Below are 22206 nucleotides of genomic sequence, written 5' to 3' on the forward strand. Positions count from 1 at the left end.
GAGTTCCAGGACAGCCAGAGCTAAAAGAGAAACCTTGTCTCGAAAAACCAAAAAAAAAAAAAAAAAAGAAAAGAAAAACCAATCCCTAATAATATTTTTGTATTGCTGCCATTATTTATAGCCAGAAAATTATCTTTGATGACAAATGATAGGCCCAAGAATTGTGGATGTGTATCTGTGTGTCTGTGTACACATACACATGCAATACATATGAGGGGAGCTGTTTGCTACCTTACAACCTAAAATCGGTCTGCTTTTTAACTATTAACATACTTTCTGGTTACTAGGCTTCAGAAGAGGTGTCAAAATCTCTGCAAGCAATGAAGGAAATTCTGTGTGGAACGAACGACAAGGAGCCCCCTACAGAAGCAGTGGCTCAGCTGGCGCAGGAGCTCTACAGCAGCGGGTTGCTGGTGACACTCATAGCTGACCTGCAGCTCATAGACTTTGAGGTGAAAGACCTGTGCAAGGCTGTCCCTCCTGCTTCTCCAGAGTAAATAATGGAAGTCTCCCTTCCTACCTAAAAGGACTAATATCTCTCCTGGTGCTTAGCAATAAAAATTAAGCGTCCATACTTAACTTAAAATAATCAATGTCCACATATGATACTAACAGCTTTCATAAAACTTCTACAGTAAGCAAAATAGCATACTGTAGTTAAGTTTTGTGTAACTAGGTATCCCGCCCCACCCCCCACCCCCTGGCACTTGAAGCTTCTGTGAGGCTAGGTACTTCCTCTCCCACTGAGGCCAGACAAGGCAGCCCAGCTAGTAGAACATATCCCATGGTTTTCATAGATGGGAAATATGCAAGGTTTTAAGAGAATTGCTTTTGGATTTATTCCCAGATAAGTAGAAAGAAATGAATTACAGTAATCGAGCTGACATAAAGTTAGGGTTCTAGAGATCTGTGAAAAATGAGTGCATAGCTCCCTGGACAGATTAGATAGACAGAAAGTGTGCAGAGCAAGTCTGATGGAATTGTAAAATCAGAGTGCACTGGAGTCAAAGGACCCAGACTTTAACTCATTGCTCCTTTCAGATACCCTGTCTTTCTCTCCCTTACTCTGTTTCTCTCTGACATTTTCAGGCCCATAGTCTCTTCTCTTCTGTGTGTTTGGCTTGTTAAATCTCTGCTTCCTCTTATTCCCATTTCCTTTTTAAACTGGGCATGCATGGAATCAAAGTATACTTTTACTGTGTTCATATACTTATACTTAAGTGTTTCTTTTCCTGAGTTTGCAAACATAGTAGAAGCTTGTCATGGTAGAAAATATTTGACATGTTGATGCAGGTATCTGGAGTCCAGCCTCTACTATTGATAGTACAGCCAGTAAATTAACTTTTAGCCTAGATCTTCTCATCTGTATAGAGCAATGGCAAGAACTCACATCACTCTGTCAGTATTAAACTATGTGAAAGACATGCATGTGTGTGTGTGTGTGTGTGTGTGTGTGTGTGTGTGTGTGTAAAACATTTTATAAAAACTAAATATAAATGCAAAGTGTATAAAATGTCAGTATTTTCAGTTACTCTCCAACTAAATGAAATACAAACAGAATTGTTTTGTTATAACCTTTGAAGTTTTTATTTATCATCATCATCATTATTATTGGGGGATGGTAATGGTGTGTGTGTTTGCCAGGGGCATGAGTACCATGGCTCGCATGTGGAGAGTAATGACATCTTTCATAAGTTGATTGTTTTCCTACCTAGCATGCAACTCAACTTGTCAGATTTCAGTGGCAATCACGTTTGCCGACTGAACATTAGCAGGCCCATTTTTATTTGTTTTAGATATTGTTGAGCAGTAACTTTGAGTAAGAAAAGATTCCTCTGCATTTCCTGCAGAGAGGTGGGAGCGAAAGAAAAAGAAAAACATAAACTTACATTTAGAATTCACATTAGTGGGTGTGAGGCAAGTTGTATGCAGTCTCTGGACTATGACCAAAAGGAAAGCAGTGGACTTAGATTCCCTTGCAGAGAACAATAACAGAAGTAGGAGAGATTTCTCCTTTAGCAGAAGGCTAATACGGTAGAAAATTGAGAAGCATTTGGGACAATTTGACAAGAGACAATTTGAGAACTGCTCCAAAGGAAGGAGTTTAAAGAGATGACTGGGTAGATTGAAGTTGTTTCTTATGGGGCTGGGCTTCGCCTTTGTTATCCCTGAACCTTTTATAGGGACTGGTGTGAGCAGTGTGTGCTGAGTGAAGGACACTAGATGGTTCTCTACTTCAGCATGGTAAGACAATACCAGCTGCTGGAGCAAGATGGTAACAGGATCTGAAACCTGAGAACAGGAGATTCGGACTTCCCACTCACAGCAGTGTGTTTGTAGAGCAGTGATATCACACTGGACATGAGCAACTAACTCAGAAGTCTGCATGACAGAGACATTTCTCCTTCAAGAATACAGAAGAAAGAAACCTGTGGGCAAGGGGGCAAAAGCAGAGGGTTCTACTGCCAGTAAATAATAGCTAAGAGACAGAGCTGAGTTTAAAAAACAAATCTCATTACTCAGTCATAAATTCTTATTTAATCCTTAAGCCTTAACTTTGCTGGCAGAGAAGAACCATGTGAGCGTATTATGAGGTCAGAGAAGGAAGGAAGAACCTACCTTTCCTGGGTTCCAAAAGACTGCTAGAAGCCAACGGAAGCTGACACAGCCTTCCCTCCAACAGCTCCAGACATTGCTCGGTACTCCATTAGAACAGTGCTGGAGTACAATGAAAAGAATAAGTGAGAGCGCAAACTAGAGACTGTCTTAGACTTGAAGTTTGAGCAACACTCAGGTAGTAAGTGAAGGAAAGGGAAAATGGGAACTAGATTATGGACTGACTCTGGACTCTGAAGGTTGAGCAGTTAAATAGGAAGAGAAGGGTCACATGGTGTCCAGAGCAGTTGTCAGCTTCCCAGTTAGAGGAACATCACAAATGGTCGCCACACATTGATTAACCTTACAGGGTTAGCTGTAAGGTAAATGAGAGACTAAGAAGGGAATGCTTGTTTTGCACTGTCTGAGAAGTCCTACAGAGATCCTAAAGTACAGATTTGAGGACAGTGACTTCTCAGACCCTCTTTGTGATGAGGATGCTGACCTTCCACGTACTAGCAAGGGGACTGTAGCATGCTCTTTCTTTTGGGGAAAACTGCAGTGAGCCCCTACACTGGAGCCCATATGCAATTCTGTACCTGCTTCCTGACATTACCTTAGGAGCCCCAGTTTCCAGCAGCAAGGTCAGCCGCCTACAGTGCTCCAGACCCTCAAGACAAATAGAAATTTGTCTCATTACTAAATTCTCTCTGAAAAACAAATAGTACAGTTTTGAAACTAGTGACTCCATCTTATTCTTTATTACTACGCTTAGTTTGAGGCCAGCCTAGAGTACATATTGAGTGCCAGTCAAGGGCAGGATCACAGTGAGACCCTATCTTACAAAAGAAAAAAAAAAAAAATGGGACTTAAGAGTAAAATGGTAAGGCCTGCTATACTGTGGGCTCAGGATCAAACACAGGGCTGTGTCTTTTTAGGTTTGGCCAGTATTCAAGACACAGCTTTATGTCATTTTATATTTTGTAATGCATGTTGGTAAGAGATCCAGAGGTTGAAGTGTTCAGGCTAAATGAGAAAGCAGCTTGGAGTGGCAGGAAACAGCACTGTGATCTAGAGATCATTTGTTATTACTGTCAACCTAGTAATCCATGTGATACAAGCTACTGTCAACCAGTGTGCACGCAGAGGAGTGTCAAGCCAAGAGTGAGGAGAGCCACCTGAAGAGCCCAGGAGAAGTAGTATCTGCAGACTCCAGTTTTATAGACCACACGAACAACCTGTTCCACAAAATAGAAACAGAAGGAGCACGGCCTAATTTATTCTCTGAAGCCACAGTTACACTGATACCTAAAGCACACAAAGACCCAACAAAGAGAACTTCAGACAAATTTCACTTATGAATATTGATGCAAAAAAAATACTCAATAAAATTCTCACAGACCCAATCCAAGAATACATCAAAATGATCATTAACCACGATTAAGTAGAGCTCATCCCAGGGATGCAGGGATGGTTCAATATATGGAAATCCATCGACATAATCCACTACATGAACAAACTCAAAAGAAAAAAATCACATAAGCATCTCATTAGATTTTGAAAAGGCCTTTGACAAAATACAGCTACAGCCCCCCTTCAGGTTAAAAGTCTTGAAAAGATCAGGAATTCAAGGCCCATACCTAAACATAATAAAAGCAATATACAGCAAACCAGCAGCCAACATCAGATTAAAATGAAGAGAAACTTGAAGGAATCCCACTAAAATCAGGGACTAGACAAGGATGCCCACTCTCTCCCTGTCTACTCAAAATAGTACTTGAAGTTCTAGCTAGAGCAATTAGACAACAAAAGGAGGTCAAAGGGATCCAAATTGGAAAGGAAGAAGTCAAAATATCATTATTTACAGATGATACGATAGTATACATAATCCACCCCAAAAATTCCACCAGAAATCTCCTACACCTGATAAACAACTTCAGCAAAGCGGCTGAATATAAAATTAACTCAAACAACTCAGTAACCTTCCTGTACACAAAGAATAAACGGGCTGAGAAAGAAATTAGAGAAACAACACCTTTCACAATAGTCACGAATAATATGAAATATCTTGGTATGACTCTAACCAAACAAGTGAAAGATCTGTTTGACAAAAACTTCAAGTCTCTGAAGAAAGAAATGAAAGAAGACTGCAGAAGATGGGCAGATCTTCCATGCTCATGGCTCTGTAGGATTAAGATAGTAAAAATGGCCATCTTACCAAAGCTCTCTACAGATCTAGTACAATCCCCTTCAAAGCAGGTATTTTCTAAGCCCTCCTCTCCTCTTGGGTTCGCACTTACCAGCAGTTACTTCTGATCACTTCATTCCTTTTCTCCTGTTCTTGTTTTCTTTCAGGTGCTCTGCCCTTACATGTCATTCATTCATTCATTAAACAAATAACTGCTGCCTTTTATAAGTTTGCCAGCTAACAAATATTTCTTCATGCTGAAAATCTACTAACTATGTAATGTGCAATCTCCAATTACTGCATTAATTTTTGGTTTATTTCTGGATGTAGCTTCCTTATAATCAACCTCTTGGTGGTTTTCTCTTCTCCAACCCTCTGTATCTGAACCCTCTGGTCTGTCCTTTGCATCAGGACCCCATGGCCTGGAACGAGAAGTTCCCTAGCAGCAGAACTGCTCCTGTTACCCACAGGGGCTCCCTCTGCCTCTGCATATGTTTGCTAATAAACTAGAAGAATGGTAGCCTCTGTGTGAGAGTTGGATGGAGTTCTGTGGTGCTTCATTGCTGCTAACTGGAGCCATGTGGAAATGTTCCTGTGGAGGTATGAAAAACACAGTCTTAGGACATTTCCAACAGGGCTGGTATGGATCTTCAGTATCGCCCTGTAGTATCTAGGAAGATTTGAACACCACAGAATTACCTTCATTTAAAACTATGTTTATACTGATAGATATGCCTCTTTTATAAGCAAATATAGTGTTTACAATCCTTATAAATTAAATTTAGATGCTATGATCATTTTTAAGATTTTAAAATTATAACACCAACTGATTCTGAAGTGCTCCCTTCCTGTTGTGTCCGGCCAGCAGACCACAACCTGGACCAGAGATTATTCGGCGGGAATCGGGTCCCCTCCCCCTTCCTTCATAACTAGTGTCGCAACACCTTCCCATACTGGGGACGGGGCAGGGTTCGTGCATGGCAAGCAAGCACCCTCCCCCAGGTACATCACAGGGTCCCAAGATTCACTTCCCACTTTTTTATTAAAATTTGCATTTGTCACGCAGTCAGTTAGCAGCAGTAGAATCTGATGCAGATGTGTAAAGCAGTAGGCAGAGGCAGCTTGGAGTTTTCTCTGAGCATAAGGGAAATACTGAAGCACTTAAGGAAAGAGAATGCTGTCATTTCTTGGTATCTGATGCTACCAAGTGAAGAAGGTTTGAAGGAACACTGACATTTGAAGGAACATTTGACAGTTCAGTTGAAAGACAAAGGACAGAATAATTGGTATACTGTAATAACTGGTATCATTTTGCCATCTTTTTATATATGTGAAACACATGTCCAATTCAGGGCTTCTTTTATAGAATCAGATACAACTCAGGTTGTAAGATGCATGAAGACTCTTAAAAAAGCCTTGTTCGCCGGGCTTGGTGGCACATGCCTCTAATCCCAGCACATGGGAGGCAGAGGCAGGCGAATTTCTGAGTTTGAGGCCAGCCTGGTCTACAGAGTGAGTTCCAGGACAGCCAGGGCTACACAGAGAAACCCTGTCTAGAAAAAAAAAAAATCAAAAAAAGATTGGCAGTAGTTCCTCTACCTCAGGCAATTAGGACCAAAAGTCTCTTCTCTAGGCTATATGTGACTTCATATAGGTCAGACACACACGACACATATATATGTTTATATACATAATACAAGCTATATCTTACATAGGAAAAACTGACATTTTAAATTTACATCTCATTAAGAAATAAAAAAGTTTCTTTAAAACCTCAAGGTAAATGAATAAAGTGAAGGTATATTACACAGAATTAGATGTTAAGAAAAAGAAACTGTCTCTAACATTTTACTTAGCTCTAAATCTATTTCCTCTCACTTATAAAGATTAAAAAATATCAGTTACTGTTTCTATCTAAAGAGAGCTAAAAGGAGAAAAAGCATAAAAATGTCAATTCTAGCTGCTCCTTTGTACCCAACTTTGTACCCATTTCCAGTTGTACAAATAGACTCCCCGCCTCTGCCAAGTTTCCCACGCTGTACATTTTGGTGAAGAATTGTGCCCATTTAGTGGACTTTATGAAGACAAATGAAAATACTAAATTATTGGTTCTACACTTTTACAGAATGACACTGTATCTATGAGAGTGTATGTTTGCATCCCACACACCGTACAGTTTATCCATTAAAAGCATACCATTTAAAAGTGACATGTTTCTTTAACAGGGAAAAAAAGATGTGACCCAGATATTCAACAACATCCTGAGAAGACAGATTGGTACACGGTGTCCTACTGTCGAGTACATCAGTTCTCATCCTCACATCCTGTTTATGCTTCTCAAAGGGTAGGTACCAGGTTTTCCTAAAAGCAGGTTTAACAAAGCTGTTAAAAAGTGCACTGTGCCTCCTTGGCCTCATCTGGAACTGCCAGGTCAGTGTTTGCTCTAGGTAAGCGTGGTCCTCCAGATCTATCTCTAAATAAGGAAGTCTTCCCTTTGTACTCTGGTCTCCATTGATTCCGCTGCCTACCTCTCTTTCCTCCACCTTTTTGCTGTCCGTCTCTTGCTATCATATTTCGTGTGCTTCCTCACAGTCCCTGTTCCTAACTACCCAGGTACTATGTTCCTACTTGCATGAGATTGTGTTTCTTCATTGCACACACGTGCACATGCAAGCATGTACGAATATATTCTAGTTCTCCATCTTAAATAGTAGAGGTACACATTCTTGCAGTGCTGACATCTGCCAAGGTAGAGATAAAGTATCTATGTAGGAATACAGTAGATGTTACTGTTTTATACCAGAGCTATAAAGGAGGGGAAAAGTAGAATGCCTGATTATTGCTGTTTATGTCTACTCACGTGCCTCTTGAGCATAGTGAGGCTACTCTGAATCCTAAAGATGGGTAGTCTAGGTGCCTTGGGGCATGCAAATAGCAAACGATGGTCCTCCTCCCCTGCGCTGCCTTGCTGTTCCACAACCCAAGCCAGCACAGCTCATCTTACTGTGTAGTTTTCCAGTGCTGTAGAGCCACATGAAGTCTATTTCACTGTGTCACCTTCCTTCTTTGTCAACTTATAAATATTTAATTGTGTTAAAGTGATCACATAATTTGAAAATCAGCTATATCAGCGAACAGGAGCTTCTTCCTCATTCTTCAGTCTCATTGTCCAGTGACAGTCATTCTTTTCTAGTTGTTGAGTTTTTAAACAAAAGTCATACATTTTAAAATATACATAAATCATATATTTACCTTTGTACTACAAATAATGTGCTTATCGTAATTTCTCAACTTACCAAATTTAAACTGCTTTTTTTAGTTTTTCCAGTGCCATCAGCATTCCATTCCCTTCTCTTGTCCTCCTAGAGTACTTTATCACAGATTTAATTTTACAACTAATCACATTGAGGTTGTTTGCCTGTGTAGTTACTATACATTGTTTAGCAAAGAAATATATTGGGATAGCTTTGGGGTTGATGCAAAGTAATATTTTTTTTAGAGATTCTTCTTTTAGCTCTGGAAAAGAAAATGTACTTGGATTTTCTACTAGTTAGGAAACATTAAACTCTTATAGTAAATGAACCCAGAATACAGTGACTCAACCCAGGACAAGTGTCACATGCTATCGCAGGGCAGATAATCCAGGTTGGATCCAGGTCAGTTCCATCTCTACATATGCTTCCTATGTTCAAACTGCTCCTGGACTTCCCAGCCCACAAACAGGTAACAAATATATGAACGCATTTGTGTGCACAGAAAATGACAAGAATCCCAGGGTGGCTGGAGGTTGGGAGGAGTCAGGAAAGGATGAGGTAGAGCTGGAGAGGTAGAGACCAAATTAGTAAGAGCCTTCCATGCCCCAGCAAGGAGCAGGAATGCCATTCTCTGGCCTCCTTGGGAACTCTACCTGGTGGTTTCTGGTAGCAGCATGGAAAGTGGCCTGGATGGTAGTGGAGATTGAGACCAAAATTAGAACCATACTTTAGTGCTATGGTATTAAACAAGGGAGACATTTTTAAAATGATTTCACATTTTACTGATTCAAAGGTAATAAGCTAATTATCTTGGAAATGTTTAATATAAAAAAGGAATGTGTTCTATAAACTCTCCCAATAAAACTATCAATAACAAGTTAGAGGCTGTACCTCTGGATTTTCTTCTCTTACAATGGTATTCACTCTGGGTTCATTCCTTCACATTCTGTCTTGTAGATGCCACACTAGTGCTTGCTGTCAATGTCATCATTCACAGTAATTCAGACAGGAAGGGTATTACTCAAGGTTAGAAAACTTGAAAGAGCACATTTTTTTTTTTTTTGATGATAAAATAGAAGTTTAATCAGAGCATCAGTCTTCAGAGAGAGATGGGATCATGGATCAGCCAAAGTTTGGATACAAGTCTTTTCTTTCTAAGATGATGAGATGGGGAAAGATTGTACAGCTCACTTTCACATTTGCCGACTGAAAATGAATATCAACCAACCCCAAAGATGCTGCAAGATTATTGATTCAGACACCTTAAGTGCTTAGACTGATCACTTGCAACTAAGAAAATACTCTTAAGCGTGCGCTATTTATTATGATTATATTAAGAGGCCAGTATTTGCCTGGTGCACAGAAACCCAGAGACCAACACAAACAGACTTGGCATCTGTCTTCCATTCTTAGCCTTGAAGGCTTTCCCAGAATTGAAATTCGTGTAAGGGAACTATAAGAATAATCTGTACTTCCCAATACTGGCTATTATTCATAGCCAGTATCATCTTGTCTTCTGGAAAACAAATGTCATAGACACAGATTTTATAACTGATTTATATTTTTTTATCAAAATGCATGGAGCTCATTGATCCAAATAGTGTCTTACCCCAGTACTCCATATATAGTGAAGAGAACTCCCTTTGCTGTCCTCTCTTCTCCTCTCCAGAGCTTTATACATGAATAGGAGTCATCTGCCTCCAAACACTGGAAGAATTATCATTGTCATTGGGATCATCATCAAAGCCCCAGGGCTACCTACATTGACTTATGTATGTTATATTGGTAATATTAATCCAGATTAAATATTCATATGCATTCCTTTGTGTTGTTTTATTTAGTCTTCTTAATAACCCTGTGGCACATTAAGCATCTTCTAAATTGGAAAGAGCACATTTTAAATCCAGATTTGATTAAGTCCTATAAGTTCTTTAAACGTTAGTATGTCCCAAGGAAGATTTAAGGGCCATCAATTCAAAGAAAACAGCTCTCACCTCAAATGAAGAACAAATATTCTGGAACCAAATTTGAGTGACTGTGATGAGAAGGCCACCAGAGACGACCACTCAGACATATTCTATAGTCAATTAAAAGTCTTTATTCCAGCCAGTTGAGACTATGCTCAGGTATTTGGTACCCAAGTGTAGCCATGGGCATTTAGAGAAAGAGGCTTTTAAAGGCAAAAAGCACATCCTCGTATCTCACTTTGAAGCTGCAGTGAGGGGTTTTGCTAAAGCAGTCAGTTTAACAGAAGCTAAGCAGTTAGCTGGAGAAGTTTGCATAAGTAGGTATTTAACACAAGTCAAGATAAGTGAGGCAGGACATCCTGACTTTCCTTGGTTTCCCAGAATAGAGTAATTTTCCACAAAGCTTCCAGTCAAGGAGATCAAATTTTAGTTAAACCTAAAATGGCCTCAGCAAGAATACAAGATGGAGGAAATCTTCACTGACTTGCCCTGTCACATTACAATGACTTGAGAAGCATGAAGCTAGGTTACTCTCGTTCCATGTTTCTTCATGAAAGCAATTCAGGAAGTTTTATAGTAGCAGAGCAAAGAAAATCATAAAAATACATTGATGTGTATGAGAACAATTACAACAAATGAGAGATCTCTCCTGTAGGCCTCAAATGCTTTCTGATGACATTCTTAGCTTTGGGTTGATGGAAACTAGTGGTCTACTAAATTAATAGATTCCAAAAGATTTTAGTCTCTTAGTCACAGGGTGTTCTAACACAGACATGGCCAAAGCAAATGGCTATTTAGGGAGCTAAATCTGGCTCAAGATAAAGCTTTGACCTGAAGTGTAGAAACCTCTACATACATCACTGCTGTTCTTATCAACCAGTCAGATTCTGCAGAACAACTTCTTTCCGGGAATTCTCATTCACTAGGGCAATTCAGATGTTAAGGAAGATGGAATTCATTATTGGTGCTTCCAAGGACAGAGTAGATAATAAGAACCATTGGCTGGAGTGACTCTGCTTCATCCAGTGTGAAAAAGGAGCCCTCTGTTAAAGCTCAGCCTTTGTACTAAATCATCTGTTCTGAAGGTCCCCGAAACCTTAGGCAATAACTTGAGTGGTCTATTTATACACCAAACAGTGGCATTATGTAGGGGCTCAATAGTAACATGCTATTGAACACAAGTCCAGCCATATGCCACACAGAGAGAAATTGATACTTGTATAACAAGAGGAATCATCTGGACACTAGGCATAAGGAAGTTGGAGTCCACATTTTATGAAAAAGACTTTTTAAAGAACTATTTCATTCTACATTAGTCTCCTCGCTGAGACAAATGGTCCTCTAAGATCACTAAACTTCTCTCAATGGTTCATAAAGAAATCATGGCCACTAGATGTCTATCTAATGTTAAAACTACACACATCTCCCCAAATCTTATTTTTCAAGTTAATTGAAAAGAATTGCAGCCATCTACAAAAGTAGCAAATGCAGGAGCTCATGTAGCCATCCCCCAGCTGTCCTGTTTAACTTGGTAGATGCCATCTCTCTTCACCCAATTTAAAGCGAACCTCTGAATACTTCAATAAACATTTCAAAACAATGATTATTTCATAAAACTTCAGTATACTTAAAAAAGTAAAAATTCTGTAACAACCAACACCCAGCTGACACTCAGTTTTGCTTATATTGTTTGCTTCTCCCCTCCATTTCACAGATTGAAAGACGTATGCTAACAAGGACTTCTTACTGTATTTAGTTGTTACTTTCCTTAGCCAAGAATTTTTAAGTCCGTCTCATTCAGCACTTTATCCACCCACATATTTCTTTTCTGTGTTGTGAGTCTGATGAAGAGTGAGTCCTCCTACAGTGTCCTCTGCTGTGGAGTTGTCACACTGCTTTCTTAGAATCGTTTAAATTATTATTTTACCCAGCATGGATAAAAGTGCTTGCTGTGAGAGCCTGATACTAAACCCACAGTGGAAGGAGAGAACATGGCACGCAGATTGCCGCCTCCTTATTCCTTATTCCCATATTACCTGTTTCTAGTTTAGCATTTCTATTTTAAGGCTTGATTAGATTCAAAGTGAGCTTTTATTTTGCAATAATATTTTGTAGATGGTTCCATGTAATCAGTATTCCATCATATCAGGAGATAGTCCTTTAGTGATGTGAGACTTGAGTTCTAGGCTCATATGCTAGCATCTAAACAATTATAAGCTTTTCTGACACCTTTATATTGTTGAGTTCGTCATTTTGTTAGGCATCACAGCAAAATAATTTTCAAAATTAGTCATTCAGAGGCTGGAGTGGTTTTTTGAAAAATAACTTTCATCCATTGTGTTATACTTAAGTAGAATTCATCTCAGAGAAGCAGAATAAATGCCTATCTTTATTATCAGCTTGGAGAATAAATAGGTTATTGTTTTAGAAACTTCCATTGGTGTCCAGCGAATTTCTCCCTCTCCTTCCTCTCTCCTCTATATTTCTGTCTGTCTCCATCTCTTCTTACACACACAACCGTAGCCTTCTGGTATCTTATTAATTAATGTAATATTCCCACATATCTCAGTTACTATACATTCAATTAATTGTGACCTTTCAGGACACAGTTTTTTGACCTCACTAAAATATTTTGAAAGAGCTTCTTTGCTTTCGGATGCAAGAAGATCTACCAGACCCAACTTCATATCTCCTTACACAGACCTGGATTCTGGTTGTTTTGGTGAGGAATAGTTCCTGGAGACAGTAATCAAGATTCCAGATTCTTACTCACACCGAATTCTTAGTGTTCCTAACCCTTCAAAGTAGACAAAGTTTAGTCATTATTTTTAAATTATGCAAATGTTTCTAGATTAGAAGCAGGCCTTCTTGACTGTTGAGTAAGTCTTTTGGTAAATAGCATTTTCTGAGACATTTTCCAAGGGCTGTCTGTCACATGACATTGTTTGTTCCCAACAGTAACAACAAGTCATTTTCCTTTATATAATACAGTCTTTGTTCTTGAGATGTTCTTACACAAGATCTTTCTTCTGGCAGTTTCTATGCAATGATCATTGCACTCATTACCAGTTGAAACATTTGCTCTTTTTATTATTTTTTATGTAAATAAAACTTTTTATTCTTTAAAATTTTTATACACTTATATAAAATATTTTTATCCTGTCAGTTCGTGCCTTCCTTTCTTGGTATTAATAACCCCATATTGTAGGAATAAATCATACCTTGGGTCCAGTTAATGCCTTCCACATGTACTCCGTGTAGGACCATCCACTGAGGTATAGGCAAACTACCAATGATCGCATCCCCTAATGAGAGTGGCTCTCCTTCCTTCAGTAACCATCAACTTCTAATAGCTCCTATGCCAAGGGTGAGGCCTCCGAGTAGAATTTTTACTGCCTTGATTATATGTAGTTCTTATTCAGATAACCACTAGTTCCTTGAATCGATTGATGTGTGCTGCAGCTATGTCATTTCTGAAAATCCACTCTTCACAGTTCTCCTCCTCTGTCACCCCTTATTGTCTCTTTGGTCCCTCTTTCACTGTTTCCTGAACCTTGGATGGAAGTTAAAGAGTTAATATAGATTATTCAGCCACAACTGAACACTTAAGATTAATTGTACTTGACACGTTTACCAGATGTGAATGAAGCTCTGTATTCACTGCAATGCACTGCAAAAAAGAACTTTTTAAACCAAACTTGAGGACAATACAGATCTGTGCATATAAACATTTAGAAAGCAGTTTAACAATATGATCATTTAATAACAATGGTAAACGTTCCCTATAGAGCCTATGATCTCCCTGTTATAGGCTTTTGACCAGTTTTACAGTACCAGTCATTGAAATCCCTTCTATGGAACAGGCCTCATAGCTAATTTTTTTTTTAAATTGTTTGGTTACCCCATAACCATCATACCGCTGTTCCACCAATGGGCATATCTTGCCAGCCAGGTTGGTTTATAACATACAGGATCTTGAGGGTGAGACTATTGTCTTTTCTCCTATAGCAGCCTTCACAGTACTTTTCTTCACTGTCTAAGATAGCCATCAGGGAGAGAGTTTCCTGGTCAGTCGAGGTCAGTTTCTCTACGGATGTCTGGTCTTATATTTTTCCCTTCAATAAGTTTAAAAGGATCTTCTGATATGCTACTGTTTTTTGAATGAACATAAATACACAATAATGTGCCTTCTCAGACTTAAAAGTTAGTTAAGGTTCATATTGTGTTGTCTAAACTATAAAACAGGGAAAATTGGATTCAGTTTTTTTTTGGTTTTGTTTTGTTTTTTTGTTTGTTTGTTTTTTGGGTTTTTCGAGACAGGGTTTCTCTGTATAGCCCTGGCTGTCCTGGAACCCACATTGTAGACCAGGCTGGCCTCGAACTCAGAAATCCGCCTGCCTTTGCCTCCCGAGTACTGGGATTAAAGGCGTGCGCCACCACGCCTGGCTTGGATTCAGTTTTATAGAATAGTAATTAATTTTAACTGGTGATTTACCCTAGGCTAGCCATTTTGGGAAATAGCATGATCAATCACAGGCTCTGCTACCAGGAAGCTTATCTGGGAGTAGAACACAGTAGGTAGGGTAAAGACTAATTTTAAAACGTAAGACAGGCTTAGCATATGGGACACTTCTTTATATAGTAGCAATAACTTACCAAGTCAGGATTGTCAGGTTGAAATGATATGTGTGAGTCATAGATCCCACTGAGGGTATTGAGGAAAATTAGGAAATTCCCAATCATCCAATTGTATTCCTAACTTTTAAGCAGTTGCTGTGTCAGAGAATGACATTTCCCACTGTTGGAGACAAACTGCTGGGATGAATTGATGTGCTCTCCCCAGTGGAGTACTTTGTAAATGTTCTCGTGAGTCTCAAAAATAAACCATGAGTGCATCACAGATGGTTCCAATAAACTTCATGAAGTGAAAGGAAAAATAGAACTAATTATACCCAAAACTTGGAATGGAAACTTTTTATAGATGGTCTCAGCTTGGAAACTAAATTCAGGAATGAGACATGTTGGCTGGAGACCATTCAGCCTTCGTGTAAGTCGGACTGTGACTCTCACTAGAGTTCTCTAGTGTTGGTAGATTCTGTGTGAGGTCGAGATTCATCGGATTCATCATGTGCCTACACTGAAAAAGCATGTGGAAGGTGGGAAAAGAACAGTAAGTAGGACGCAGTTACCACTGGGGATTGGGAACTATAGAGAGACCACGTGAAAGGGTGAGGGAGGGACACAGCCCCAGAAACGAAGGTGTTTGAAATGAAGTGATAGAACTGACTCATAGTGACTTCCAGTTAGTTGATGTGAGGTTAAGGACACTGTGTGGGAGTGCAAAGGAGAGAGAGTACAAAGGATTGGAGAGGGGCATTGAACTAGTGCTGAAAGGTACATTAGAGGTGCCACGTGTATGAGGAACATTCGTCCAAGAGAGCTTCATCCTCTAGGGATACAGGGCTGAGATGAGGCATAAAACTGGTGGCCTGAAGGCCCACAGGTATCTTAAGTAGTGAATGTAGATTTTATTTTAATTTTTTTATTAATTAATGACTTTTATTGGGTATCTTATTTGTTTACATTTCTTTTTTATTAGATTTTTTTATTTACATTTCAAATGTTATCCCCCTTCCTGTTTCTCCTCCAAAAACCCCCTATCACATCCCCCCTCCCCCTGCTCACCAACCCACCCACTCCCGCTTCCTGATCCTGGCATTCCCCTACACTGGGGCATCGAGCATTCACAGGACCAAGGGCCTCTCCTCCTATTGATGTCCAACAAGGCCATTCTCTGCTGCATATGCAGCTGGAGCGATAGGTCCCTCCATGTGTACTCTTTGGAGGTTTAGTCACTGGGAGCTCTGGGGTTACTGGTTGGTTCATATTGTTGTTCCTCCTATGGAACTACAAACCCCTTCAGCTCCTTGGGTCCTTTCTCTAGCTCCTTCATTGGGGACCCTGTGCTCAGTCCAATGGTTGGCTATGAGCATCCACTTATGTATTTGTTATGCACTGGCAGAGCTTCTCAGCTCCTGTCAGCAAGCACTTACTGGCATACACAATAGTGTTTGGGTTTGGTAACTGTATATAGGATGGATCCCCAGGTGAGGCAGTCTCTGGATGGCCTTTCCTTCAGTCTCTGCTCCACACTTTGTCTCTGTAACTCATCCCATGGGTATTTTGTTCCCCCTCTAAGAAGGACCGAAGTAGCCGGGCATGGTGGTGCATGCCTTTAATCCCAGTACTGGGGAGGCAGAAGCAGGAGTTCGAGGCCAGCCTGCTCTACAAAGTGAGTTCCAGGACAGCCAGGGCTATACAAAGAAACCCTGTCTCGGAAAAAAAAAAAAAAGGACTGAAGTATCCACACTTTGGTTTTCCTTCTTCTTGAGCTTCATTTGGTCTGTGAATTGTATCTTGGGTATTTGAAACTTCTGGGCTAATATCCACTTATCAGTGAGTGAATACCATGTGTTTTCTTTTATGATTGGGTTACCTCACTCAGGATGATATCCTCCAGATCCATCCATTTGCCTAAGAATTTCATAAATTCATTGTTTTTAATAGCTGAGTAGTACTCCATTGTGTAAATGTACCACATTTTCTGTATCCATTCCTCTGTTGAGGGACATCTGGGTTCTTTCCAGCTTCTGGCTATTATAGATAAGACTGCTATGAACATAGTAGAGCATGTACCCTTATTACATATTGGAGCATCTTCTGGGTATATGCCCAGGAGTGGTATAGCTGGGTCCTCCGGTAGTACTATGTCCAATTTTCTGGGTGTAGATTTTAATTAGTCCTAGATACTGTGTTTATTTAGTCCTGTTATTTATCTAGGCCAGCATGTCACAACCCCTTTGGGGGTCACATGTCAGATATCCTACATATCAGATATTTACATTATGATTCATAACAGTAACAAAATTACATTTATAAAGTAGTAATGAAATAATTTTATGGTTGGAGGTCACCACAACACCAAGAACTGTATTAAACAGTCACACCATTACAAGGTTGAGAACCACTGTATTAGGCTAATAGCCTTTATTTTATAGGCTCTGTGTTGTTTCATTTTGTTTGGTTTTTAAAACAGGGTTTCTCTGTATAGCCCTAGCTATTGTCCTGGAACTTGATCAGTAGACCAGGTGAACCTCTAATTCAGAGAGTTGCCTGTTTCTGTCTCTCAAGTGCTGAGATTAAATTATACACTACCTCTGCCAGGCTATTTTATAGTCTCTTTACTATCTTATTTATAATAACATAATTATAATTGGTGTTTCTTCCTTGACATTTAAGAAAATAGGCCCCTATTTACATCTTTAATAACAGCCCATATTAAATCTAACATTGTGAATTCCAATAGGCTAATTTCCAAATTCCTTTCTTTGGGGGGGGTGGAGGGGCTGTTTTTTTGGTGTTTTGGGAGGGGGGGTCGTTGGTTTTTTTTTGAGACAGGGTTTTTCTGTGTAGCCACTGGCTGTCCTGGAGCTCACTCTGTAGACCAGGCTGGCCTTGAACTCAGAAATTGTCTTGCCTCTGCCTCCCAAGTGCGGGGATTAAAGGCGTGCGCCACCACTGCCCGGCTTCCAAATTCCTTTCTTAAGAGAGATTGCTAACATTGCATTCCTTTTACTTTAAAGAGCATTATGGTTATCTGAATATATTGGCATTCTGTGCTATTGTGAGCTAACAAGAGAATACTAAAATAATACTGAATAGTATTTGTCATTTAGCATAAATGAAAATAAATCAATATCACTTTGAACTTTCTTTGCTATTTCCTCTGCTGCTTTTTGTAAACTTAAATATTGTGAAGAAACCTACTTTCTAAAGTGTAGGAAAGTGAATTTTATTTTGTATCTGAATTCTCATCAACTGATATGGTCATATGAAAAAAATACATTGTTACATTGTTCTTTATTACTTAACAAAATATTATCATTAGTAGTTGGTAAGTTTTCATGATCTGTTTTAAGCTGTAGTTTTTATGTGTAATGATCGTTATGTATAGATGTGCGTCTGTGAGTGGGAATGTACATGTCAGTGCAGGTGCCGATGGAGGTCAGAGGTATTGGTTTTCTCCTGGAACTGGAGTTGCCCAGTGCTCGTGAGCCATCTGACAGGAAGGCTGGGAGCCAAACACAGATCCTCTGCAACATTAGTATGTGCTCTTAACCACTGAGCCATCTCCCCAGCCCCTCTCTTGAAGTTTTATTTAAGAATTATTTAATTTTAGTTTTCAGACATTTCATTTTTTTCATTTATTGTAAATATAGTCTTTTGCCACAAAATTAATTTATGTTAGTTACATTTTAATTTTTAAAACAAATTTTATTACAAAAACACTTTAATTTTATTATAAACAGCGAACACCAAAATAAACCAGCCCCCAAATCTATATAATTTAATGAACTTATATATATATTCCACTTCAAAGTGGAAGTTGTGAAGCAGCACAATACTTTTGTACTTTCTATATCAAATATTTTTTATGCACTTAATCTACCACCAAAACACCATGGCAAAACTAGAGCTAGAAGAACAATAAGCTGTCTATCTCCTTTCATAGTTTGCAGTAAATTTGGAAACTAACCCTGTTCCTTTGTGGATGTCACACTGTCCTGTCCTCAGAGAACATTGGACTTGAATGCCTTCCAAGAACTGAGACACTTAGAGTTACTTTTCTCAGTAGGCCTAGTACTAAGTCCCAAACCTAGTACTATATTTAATTGGAATGAAAACTAACCAAGCTATTTAAAGCCATGGTAGCATCTTCTTGTCTCACCTCTGCTTCTCTATGTTCTACAGACACAGCTGCCTTGCTTTCTCTCTGCACTCAGCACAGTTTTGCATTGAATCATTCAGTGTAGAAATTGTCTTATTTGGCTGTTACCCATTTTCTTGGAATGCTACCACACAATGAAATATAACTCAATCCTGTGTTCATTCAGATGCTTAATTTCACATTCAAAAGACTTGTTATTAGGAAGTGGAGCAGATCTGGGGTGCCAGTCTTCCTCTGTTTCTGTAGTAAATGCTGTGTTTCTGTAGTATACTTTTCTATGAGCCATAATTCTACTTCATAATGTCAATGAGACAGTTAGCAGGCAGTTCTCTATTGTTCATCCATTGCTTTCAGGACATATTATATATAATTCTCTCCTGTCTTTTTCCTTAATTCACAATGGGCACTCTCTGCTGACAAGGGGTCATCACTGCTTAGGGACTAGCCATCTCCAAATTAATGTTGATGCTCAGGGGCATTTCTTAACCTCTTCACTAACTTGTTTCTCTATCAATGTATGCATGAGTCCACCAGTTAAGCTAAAAGCACAGGAGTCATCCTTGGATCTTCAGCTTAGATTTATCCCTCACTAACCCCCCTCCAGTATCTCCAGATCTTGCTGGCTCTTCCTTTAGAACATCAGCATCTGCCTAAGGCTTTCTATAGTGCCTCTGCCACCACACTAGGCCACCATTACTGTTGCTAGACATCTGTTCTTACCTTCACCCAGCTTCTACTCTAGCTGCCCAGTCTATTTCTTATTTCCTAGTAACCAGGGTCACTATGTTGTTGTTTTTGTTGGTACAGGGAATTGAACTCAGGGCCTCCAGCATGCTAAACAATTACTCTATCACTGGGACACCCCCACCCACCCTCAAAACCACATAAATCAGGATGTGTTAATTTCTTGCTTTAAACCAAACTGCTTGCCATGGCTATATATATATATATATATATATATATATATATATATATATATATATATATATATATATATATATATATATATGGCTGGTCCTGCCCTCCCCTCACTCCTCCTCATTGATTCCTCCACCCTGCTGGCCACATTTCCTCTCCTCTCACTCACCAGCTTGCTCTTGCTTTGACGCTTCTGCCCTTTCCTTCCACTTAAATTAAAATATTCACTAATACCCTCTCACATGCACACAAGTAAATAACCACACTAAATTGCTCAGTTTTCTGCCTTCGGTTTTCACAGTACTTCCTAGAAATGACCTTTAACACTGTCTCTATTCTGCCTCTTCCAACACACACTCCCTCACTAAAATGCTAAGGATGCAGTGACAGTGACCTTCCTCTGTTTGCTCTAGTGTCCCCAACATCTGGAATGGTGCCTAGCACATAGCTGTCAGTGGGTTGAATGAATGGTGTTTGAATGAACTGTGACAAACGGTGTCTGTGTTTCTGTTATCAGAACTGAACTGGTTCTTTTGATGCCATTGAAAGATTTTGTTAATGGGATAACTGTTCTGTTTTCTCTCTTGTTTGTGCTTTAGCTATGAAGCCCCACAGATTGCCTTACGCTGTGGGATTATGCTAAGAGAGTGTATTCGACATGAGCCACTTGCCAAAATCATCCTATTTTCTAATCAGTTCAGAGATTTCTTCAAGTATGTTGAGCTGTCCACCTTTGATATCGCTTCAGATGCCTTCGCTACTTTTAAGGTAAACTTTTCCCTAAATCAGAAAGCTCATAATAGTTCAAGTGGATTGACCTCTAAAGAGGCACTTCTACTCCTTAGGCCTGAAGTAGTCACCCATGGATGAGGTGAGGCCAGTGTTTCACACTACAGAAAAGTATTCAATGTACTAAGCACAAGCTCAGCTCAGTGGAATGACTGCTGACATGCCTGGTGAAGAGATGGAAGGAACATGTTACCGTGTGCTAGAACTACTGAACATTAACAGCAGAGTAAGGTGATAAGCCCCTCTTTGGGCACATGTGCAGTATAGCTCTAGAAGGGTATGTAAAAGCCAGCAGCAGAGGCTGACTCCAGGGAAGACTTGGGTGAGGAAAGAAGATGGATGGGGTTACTGGGGAGTATGAAGATAACATATCACTATATCATTGTAGCTTTCACATTTCCATGGGGTAAAAAATATATATATATCAATAAGCATGTTAATATTTTGATATGATTGATCATCTATGTGTATTTATGTTTTGTATTTTAACAGTATAGTCATCTTTTTTCATTATCTGTTGTCTCCTTTGTCATTATATGGGAAATATGGGAATTTTTTTTCATCTAACTTAATTTTTTATTAAAAAATGTTTTGATCATGATACAATGCACATTTCCTTCTTAATCATTATTTAATGTGGCTAAGTCCTAGAGCACCCTTCTCCAGAAACCTTTTATCTTGCAGTATTAAAACTCTGCTCAGTTAACCTCCCCTTTTCTCCTCCCTTTAGTCCCCAACTATACTCCATCTCTCTGTTTCTATGTGTTTTACCAGCAGAAAGATGTTCAGAGAGCATATCAGAAAACAGGCTAGCTAATGTTCAAGTGAAGCTACCACAACTTACATATCTAATGCATCATTCATCTTCAAGTATTTCACTTTAGAAAGCCATACACTTAAGGAATTAAATAATGGCGAGATCATTACTACAAGTTGAAATTGGACTGTAATTCTTATTTGTTGTGTCTTTTTGTTGTGTGGAGATCACGCTAATGGTAGCCTCATACAAAGAATTAGGCAGTGTTTCCTCTGTTTCTATTTTGTGGAACAATTTGTGAAGAGCATTGGCATTAATTCTTCTTTAAAAGTCTGGTAAAATTCTGTGCTAAAACCATCTGACTCTGGGCTTTTTTTTTTTTCTTGGTTGAGAGACTTAGTGACTGCTTCTATTTCACTAGGGGTTATAGGTTTGTTTAAATTGCTTATCTGATCTTGATTTAACTTTGATGGCTGGTATATACAAAGAAATTTATTCATTTCATTTATGTCTCCTAATTTGTTGGATTACAGATTTTTAATGTTCTTATAATGTCTGGATTTCCTCAATGTCTGTTGTTATGCACCACCCCCACACACTCCATTTTACATCTCTAATTTTGATAATTTCTATCTGTCCACAATTTAGTTTACCTAAGGGTTTGTCAATCTTACTAATTTTTTTTTCAAAGATCCAACTCTGTTTCATTTATTCTTTGTATTATTTTTTGTTTCTGTTTTACTGATTTTATCCCTGAGTTCAATTCTTCCCATATACTTCTGCTGAATATTGTGTTGTTGTTGTTGTTGTTCTACAGCTTTCTGGTATGAAGTTACTATGAATACGAGCTCTCTCCATTTTCCTTTTTAATGTATGCATCGGTGCTGTGAACTTGTCTTTTGGAACCACCTTTATTGTGTCCTAATAGGTTTGGGTATGTTGTATTTTTG

At 39.1% G+C, this 22206-nt stretch overlaps 1 protein-coding gene across 5 annotated transcripts in view; it reads left to right on the forward strand.

Moving 5' to 3' along the window:
* Positions 1-22206, forward strand: part of Cab39l (calcium binding protein 39-like) — a 107971-nt gene that overhangs the window by 58323 nt on the left and 27442 nt on the right. For all 5 annotated transcript variants that reach the window (XM_017316177.2, NM_001360592.1, NM_001360591.1 and 2 more), the window contains 3 exons: positions 288-452; positions 7009-7127; positions 20310-20478. In XM_017316177.2, the coding sequence (XP_017171666.1) occupies positions 288-452; positions 7009-7127; positions 20310-20478 (453 nt within the window). The remainder of the gene's footprint in view (positions 1-287; positions 453-7008; positions 7128-20309; positions 20479-22206) is intronic.

Source organism: Mus musculus, chromosome 14, assembly GCF_000001635.26.
Source record: "Mus musculus strain C57BL/6J chromosome 14, GRCm38.p6 C57BL/6J".
Classification (NCBI taxonomy): domain Eukaryota; kingdom Metazoa; phylum Chordata; class Mammalia; order Rodentia; family Muridae; genus Mus; species Mus musculus.